Genomic DNA, 7,329 nt, shown 5'->3' with positions numbered 1-7,329 from the left:
ACCTCCAAAAAGAGTGGAGGAAGGGAGACATAGCAGGGCAACAGTGGCCACTGCGAAACAAGGCAGGCAGCCTAATGATAAGGGAGGAGAGTGCTACTCATTGCTGTGGGTTCTAGAAACACGTTCATAAAAAACAGTCTTGCAGTGAGTGAGTGAGTGGCATGTGATGAGCTTCACCTAAGTGGTGTTGTCAGACCACCCCTGCTCCTGAGTCCCTCCTTCTGCTGAGAGCCTTTTGCACAGCTGGCAGGAGCAAAGTGAAGACACACCTCTCCCTTGCCTCCATTTTTTTTTCCTCTTTTATGATGATTTATTTCAGGGAGCACTCAGAACTTGAGGTGTGTTTTGTGGGGTCACACGCAGTGATGTTCACTCAGTGACAGATCTCTCAGGTCAGCACAGTTACCACTTAATGAAATTCCCTTTAGGACAAAACACTCCCTTTAGGATGAAAAATCTAAGTTTTACTGGTTTTTGCTGGATTTTTTATAAGTGAAAAGAGACAGAAAATAAGTACCAACATCCTTTAAAAGTTCTGGATTAGCAGAATAAAGAGTTGGAGGCTGTTACTGATCTGCAACAAGATCCTTACCAGCCATGGTGATTTCTCCATGTCCTTGCTGGGAAGGAAAAGAGAGCACCACAATAAGAGCCCTGTGGGACCAGAGAAGGGTGATGAGGGAGGACATGGAGACTGGAGAAGAGGAAGGAGCCCTCCAAACCTTTTCTGGCCATGGGCACTTGCAAAGTCTGGACACCCTACACCAAAAAGTTTAGGGAGGTGCTGGCCTCACTGAAGGAAACATATTTCCAGGGAAACCCCAGATAATTTTCAAGGCTTTGCTATATAAACATATTAAAGATCTTAAAGTAATCCCCTGGCAGAAAGCAAGCAGCTTATTTCTTTCGGTGTGTTTGCTTTAAGAGGCCAATCAAACGCTCTTTCCGCAGCAAAAGCTCAGGGGTAGATTTGCCTTTGTGCCTGTGGTTGGGATCAGGCCCAGGAGGTGACAGCCAGCAGATAAGGACTTAATTAATGTCCAGAAAGAAGCAGGAGGGACGAATGTTATCTGCAGTTTCACCTGACTCACACGATGGGCCGATAACCTATTGAAAATTCCATGAAAGTCCAAAAGCAGCACGTTGTCCCCCTCAGGATGACAGCTTTCCTCTCGTGCAGGGACAGCATTTCAACCAAACTCACTCCTTGCACCATGAGAAGAAAGCTGATGGAAAAATTACTCATGACTTTTCTGGACCAGCCATCATGGTGAGCCTTTGGGATCAACGTTGATGCTCCACGTAAGGAAAAACTGGATTTTTAAGCTTTACCTCTGACATTTTCTCTAAGTGATGAAGGTAAAAAGTGTGATGTGGACTGATGAGCGATGGAACATGGTCCTCCTGCCTGCAGCTTGGTCTCTTGTGAAATGAAGGATACACAGAATGTCTGGTTTATGAATTGTGACTTTCAGTGAGAAGTGCCATCCATGTCTTAAACAGGGACGGATATAAATAAACCCCATGAAGTATTAAATAAATTAATGATCAGAAAAATGAGCTCTATTATTTGTTTCCCCTTTAGACCAAAACCCCTCCCACTTTGTTGAAAATATTTTTCAACAAATAAATTACCTCCAAAACACAACAGTAGAAGTAGAAAGTTCTCACTTTGAACTTTGTCAAGGAAAGAGGCACAAAACAAGCTTGTATACAATAATCAAAGGCATGAAGACACAATTCTGTCAAAGATTAAAAAAAAAATGCATTGAGTCTCTTTTTTTGGTGAGGAATAGGAAGAGTTACCTGGTGGTTTTCCCATGGGAAAAGTGATGCTGCAGAGCACTGAAGGGGCCACAGCCAGCCTTGCTTGCTCTGCAGGTGCTTCCTGTGGGAGGTGGTTAAGAGGTGGTCCCACCCTCCTACTGCTTGTCTCCCCCTCCCTGGCACTGTTCTGTTGGTGCTTAAGACTGAGAAGTAGCTAGAAGTTAGGAAATGTTACAGTAAATGGTAGAAAAATGTCCCAAAATGAGATTAAAGCCTTGGGCAACCCAAGTCTCAAGGCCTGTTGCCCCAAGCAGGGAGGCTCCCCTTGAAACCAGGAGAAAAACAACTGGGAAATTAATAGATCAAACGTGGTGCTTCAGAAGTTTGGGTTTGGCTGGTGGTGTTGGGTGGGTTTTGAAGAAATTCACTGCTTTGGGGATCGGGCAGAGGGGATGGGAGCCACTCCTGCCGTGCCCCCCCTGAGACAGGACCTTGTGCATGTCAGCAATTCCAAAATACTGCCTGGGACACTCAGGTCTGACCCCTGGACGAGCACAGTGCCTGTGGGGCAGGCTGAGATCATACACGCCCTCTCCTTTCTTCTCTTGAGTCTCTGTGCTGTTGATCTTCTTGGACTTCTGATGGTTTTTTCCCCTTGATCTTACCTTCTTTTCCTATATACCCCTGTGTGGAAACCAACAGTGGCCTAAGCTGGGCTCAGTATTTCACAGTCACACCTTCCACCTTCTGTGTTTATGCATTTCTTCAGGTGCACGGTTTGCCCTGTGGTCTCCTGAAGCTTGGAGGTGTCACACCTCCAGCCCTCCTGCCTTACCTGCTTCAGAGTAAGCATAACCAAAACCCTAAGGCCAGGGAAAAATTCAGGCAGAAAAGATACACTTGGATAGGAAATGTAGGCACGCATCTTTCAGTAGTGCCAACCATTTAAAGCTGCCCAGAGGTCTGAAATACTCTGATGGCCATGAAATCACCTGGCACCCAGAGCACCCAGAGCTAAAAGCCAGAGCCTCTGGTGCCTAGAGGCAACCAGCAGCATCCACTAAATAGATCATGGGATCACGTAATAGATATGTATCTATAGGTACGTAATAGATTCATGATCAATAGCTCAGGGGAGCCCAGAAATTTATCTCAGGGATATCATGATATTCATGGCAACATTTCCTAATTAAACAAAAGAAAACCCAGCCTCTGGGTGAAGCATCAGATGGAACAATGTTATCAGACCTCGCTGGGCAAACATGGGGAGTGTATAAAACCAGCTGCTTCCAGGGAAGGCAGCACCTCTCTGCTCTACCCACCTTCCAAGAGCAATGGATCTCAAGGTGGTCTGTGTTCTCTCTGCCACCCTCGTCATAGCCCTCAGCACCTTGGCAGAGGGAAATGCACCACCAAGTAAGTACACTCACCTACTGTTGCCTTCCAGGTATGTATGGGGGGGCCTGGTCCTACCAGCTGCAGGCAGAGCCTGTCTTTATTAATGTATCAGACAGCAAATGGCTTCTTCTGGTGAGACTTTTCACCAAAGCTGGACTCTACTTTTTAATTTTTTCAGAGAAATCTATGGCAAAATGTAAAAGACTGCGGGTGAACTCTTGTGTTGGTGGAATAGCCAGGAACCTGCTGCAAAGGCAGAGGGACAGACATGCCCAGGAGCTCTCTAGAACAGGACCACAGCTGGAACAGGAGCCGGTTTTGCCTAAACAGTCTTCTGGCAATTATTTTTTGCTGCTTTGCCATGTGAATACAATTTCAAAGGAGTCTATACGCCTCCTAATTAATAAAAAAGTCATTTAGACAGCTTCAGAAGTGAAAAGCAACTCAATGACACCTAGGGACAGCTCCAGAATTTCTTGATTGTGGATGACTGTGCAGCAGATTTAAAATGTTAAAAGTGTAGTCATAACTATTTGCACAGAATAATACGTTTTTATAGTCACCTGACAAGAATGCAAAGATTTTGTATCTTTACACCTGTTTGAATATGCACTCGACCCTTAACTCTTTTTCTCTTCACAAGACATGGGCAAATCAGCAACATTTATGAGCATAATATTTGAAGTTCTTGGGTTTTCCCATTTGATGTGGTCAATTCAAAGTCCACAAACTGGGCTGGTTTGGCTGCAAGTGGGACCACAGACTCTTAAAGGGTGCAGTACAGCTCTTGCCAAAATCAGTGAGAGTTTAAAAGCAGCTTTTAAACCACACAGGCTCTGGTCTTGGCAGGGAACAGAAAATGTACAGTTGCACAGATGGACAGAGTTTAGGAAAAGAGCATTGTTCCCAGTGGTCATCTGACAACTGCACCTCCACAAAAAAGTGTGCAAACTGACACCCAGTAACTTGCTCCTTCTATCCTGAACAGCAAAATGCCAGTGTAAAATGCTCCCAAAGGAGAGGAAAAACTGTGGCTACCCAGGAATCTCAGCAGCAGAGTGCAAGAAAATGGGGTGCTGCTTCAACTCTTCGAACCCCAACGTTCCCTGGTGCTACACTCCTAAACAGAAGAAAGGTAATTTCTCTGCCAGAAACACTGATTTACCTCGTGTTTGATTATCTAGAAATGTGTACGACCAGAGGGCTGCTTTTCTTCTGAGGTGAGAAAAGTGGGAGCAAACCTCTGTTAGAAGACCACTGGTAGTAAAATGCGAAGTCAAGCCTTACTTACCCACCAAACTTCTGCCTCATCCTCTTCACACAATGTATTCCCTCTTCCTTCAGGCTTCTGGTTATCAAGCAACCCATGCTGATTATTTAAAACATTTCCCTGCCATTTGTGGTCTTGTTCACTGGTAGAGCAAGGGATCCTCAGCGCTTATTTCAGTGGTTTTGCTATGTGGCTGAGGAGGACTTGGATACCTGTACAAAAGGCCACAGGCATCCTCTAACTTCTAGGTTTCTGCTCTTTTCTCCAGCCTGTTTTGCTAATTGTTACTTCCTTCTTCTCCTGCATGTTTCCCAGCATAGTTGCACTTGGTTGTCCCTTTTTCTCTGCCATTTTTGCTCTCAGTCTTCACTTGATGAAATCTCCAAAATATCCCAGGGAAATCCTTTTCTCCATTAGTTTCTTCCTTCTAAAGCTTCTGAAGTCCTGTTTCCATTTGTTGCCATTATTTTCTCAGGAAGGGGAAAAGCTGCCCTCCCACTCTTTCAAGGATTGGGTGTATATTTTACATAACTGCGTTAGATAATTGAGTGTAATTAACTGTGTTAATTAATTGAGTGTAAGCTACATTTGCTGGACTGACTGCACGACTCCTTCCTAGGAGAACTTCAGGGCAGTCTCAGCAGTTGCACAGGTGAAATGAGGGTGCAAAGGCAACGTTACCCAACAGAAGAACTTGATATAAATCGAGATTGGTCAACAGGGATCAGAATTGCTGGAGGGAAAAAAATGTTTTTGCTTTTGAACACTGTTTGCATTTCTCGTAAATCTTGAAGGATGAACGGCAGCACCTTATGATGCCATTTCATAGAATTGCTTTTCTGAGCAGAACTGCTTCAAGGGAGAAGAATAAAGTATTCCAGCTGGGTAGTATAACCTCTTTACCTGTGATTTTACTTCTAATTGCCTGGAAGAACTGTGATTTCCCCCTAAATGACCCACCTCCTTTGTGTAACTCAACTGGCATGCAGAGGAAGCTGGGTTGTCCCGTCCCTGCATTAGCCAGGCTGCTCTGGGGTTAGCACTGGGTCGGGTCATGGATATACCCAGGCCTGAAGCCAGTGGATGTGTTACCATTACGGGAGACACATGGCTTTTCACCCCATTGCTGGATCTAGGAAAGATAAAGATGAGTTGCTGCATGACACTTCTAGGGGTGAATTTTGCCTCTCCTGATCCCTGAGTCACAGCAGCGATTCATCACCCTTTGGTACTTAGCTTTGCCTAACAGATGTGGTGAGGATTTGGGTGAAACTGTTCATCATGGCTGTCACATCTGCTCAGGGACCTCACCTTTGTGTCCTGGCTTTTATTTGTGAACTACATCACCAGGTAAACGGAGCATGAAGTGAGACGTTCTCCTTTCTTTCCTTTGTTTTTTTCGCTTCACACAGTTAAGAAAGTGTGTCCCAGCGATCCTTATGCCAGGATAAACTGCGGCCACCCCGGCATTACGGCCAAGGAGTGCACAAAGAAGGGCTGCTGCTTCAGGGCACGTCCTGCTGGGGTCCCCTGGTGCTTCTACCACCGTGTCACGGAGGAAGGTAATGAATGACCTGCACGAGACATCATCCCTTGTGTCCCTGCAGAGCCCCCACAGCTCCTGGCAGGGCCCGTGCTCTGGCCAGGCTTGGTGTGCTGTGCCAGCCAGAGATTCCTTGCTCAGGGTGTGAGCAGAACAAGGTGGCTAAACCCTAAAAAAGCAGCTTCTTGCACAAAGAGGGGGGTGGTGCCAATACATCTGAGCCAGGGACTTGTGGGCGATGTGGCTGCACCGGTAGTGTGGGCTCAGGTGTGAACTCAAGTGCTCAGCTAATGCCATGGTAGAGGTGCAGCTGCCCAACTCACATCTGCTTCATCATCATGGGAGATAAAAGGCTGTGCTTTGGAAATGTGGAGTGAAACTTACAGCAATTTCTGATCCTCTACTGACTTTTTTTTTTAAATTAGAATTGAACCTTTCAGCCAATCTAATGCAGATAACCAATAGCCTCAGCCACAGTGTGTTTTGTACTGGGTACAATTCACCATCATATGGTTTTACTGTTCTGAGACACAGTTAGGGACCACATGTACAGATGGGGATTGGGGGAAACTGCTAAAAAGTTGCCTTTTGGATGTCCTGCATTGGGCAAAACAGCTCCTAGCATCTTGTGCAATTTATGGAGAAAATGTGTCACTTAATCTGCTTCTTCTCTTCAACTCTCCAGCTTGTTAAAGGAGAAACTTCCATCAAGAACTTTCCAAACTTTGGATCTACTTCAATGGAACAAGAGACGGAGGTCCCAGCTCAGACTTTGTATTTTGCAACAGCCGTGATTTCTAGACTGTTTTTACCTGGGATTGACTCCTTTTGGATGTAAAGTTACTGGTAGCTTTTACTCTCTCAGTAGGCTAGTACTGCACAGGTTTTCACTGTAATAAAAGAACTAAGACACAATTTGTGGGGGTTTAGCCTATCTTTATCTTGAAGCTGTGTATTTCTCTGTTTCCCAGGAAAATTTGGCACCTCAGCAACCTGTTGATGGCAGAGCAGTCACTAACACTTCTGAAAGGAACATGGCACTCAGCTTTTTGTGTTAGTTACATTTCACACTTGCAAGTGACTGCTTGAATTTGTTAGCTGATCCATGGCTTCACACAGGCCACTCGTCCTTCTGAACACTGAGAATATTCAGCATTTCCCATTATACAGATATAGCTGTGGGTTTGGTTTTTTTTTTTTTTTTTCCCTCTGAGACATAGGGAAGGGTGCCTTTGTTAGCTGATCTGACTGGTCTGACTCAGACACCTCTTGCTCCGTGCATCATTCTGGTGCTGCCAGACCCTCAGTGCTGCTGCCAGCACAGGGAGCAGCTCAGGAAGGCAGGAACCCA

The 7,329-nt window shown here is 45.4% G+C and overlaps 1 protein-coding gene across 1 annotated transcript; it reads left to right on the top strand.

The window, feature by feature from the left end:
* The first annotated feature begins 3,101 nt into the window (after nt 1–3,101).
* LOC113945074 (trefoil factor 2-like) lies at nt 3,102–6,978 on the top strand. Its single transcript, XM_027638919.1, has 4 exons — nt 3,102–3,183; nt 4,154–4,300; nt 5,848–5,997; nt 6,950–6,978. The coding sequence occupies exons 1-4, from the start codon at nt 3,102–3,104 to the stop codon at nt 6,976–6,978; spliced, it is 408 nt and encodes a 135-aa protein (XP_027494720.1).
* The last annotated feature ends 351 nt before the right edge of the window (nt 6,979–7,329 follow it).

This window comes from Corapipo altera, unplaced genomic scaffold (genome assembly GCF_003945725.1).
Source record: "Corapipo altera isolate COAL_440 unplaced genomic scaffold, ASM394572v1 0, whole genome shotgun sequence".
In the NCBI taxonomy this organism is placed as follows: domain Eukaryota; kingdom Metazoa; phylum Chordata; class Aves; order Passeriformes; family Pipridae; genus Corapipo; species Corapipo altera.
Note: the sequence above shows the minus strand (reverse complement) of the source record. Positions and strands in the feature narration are given on the sequence as shown.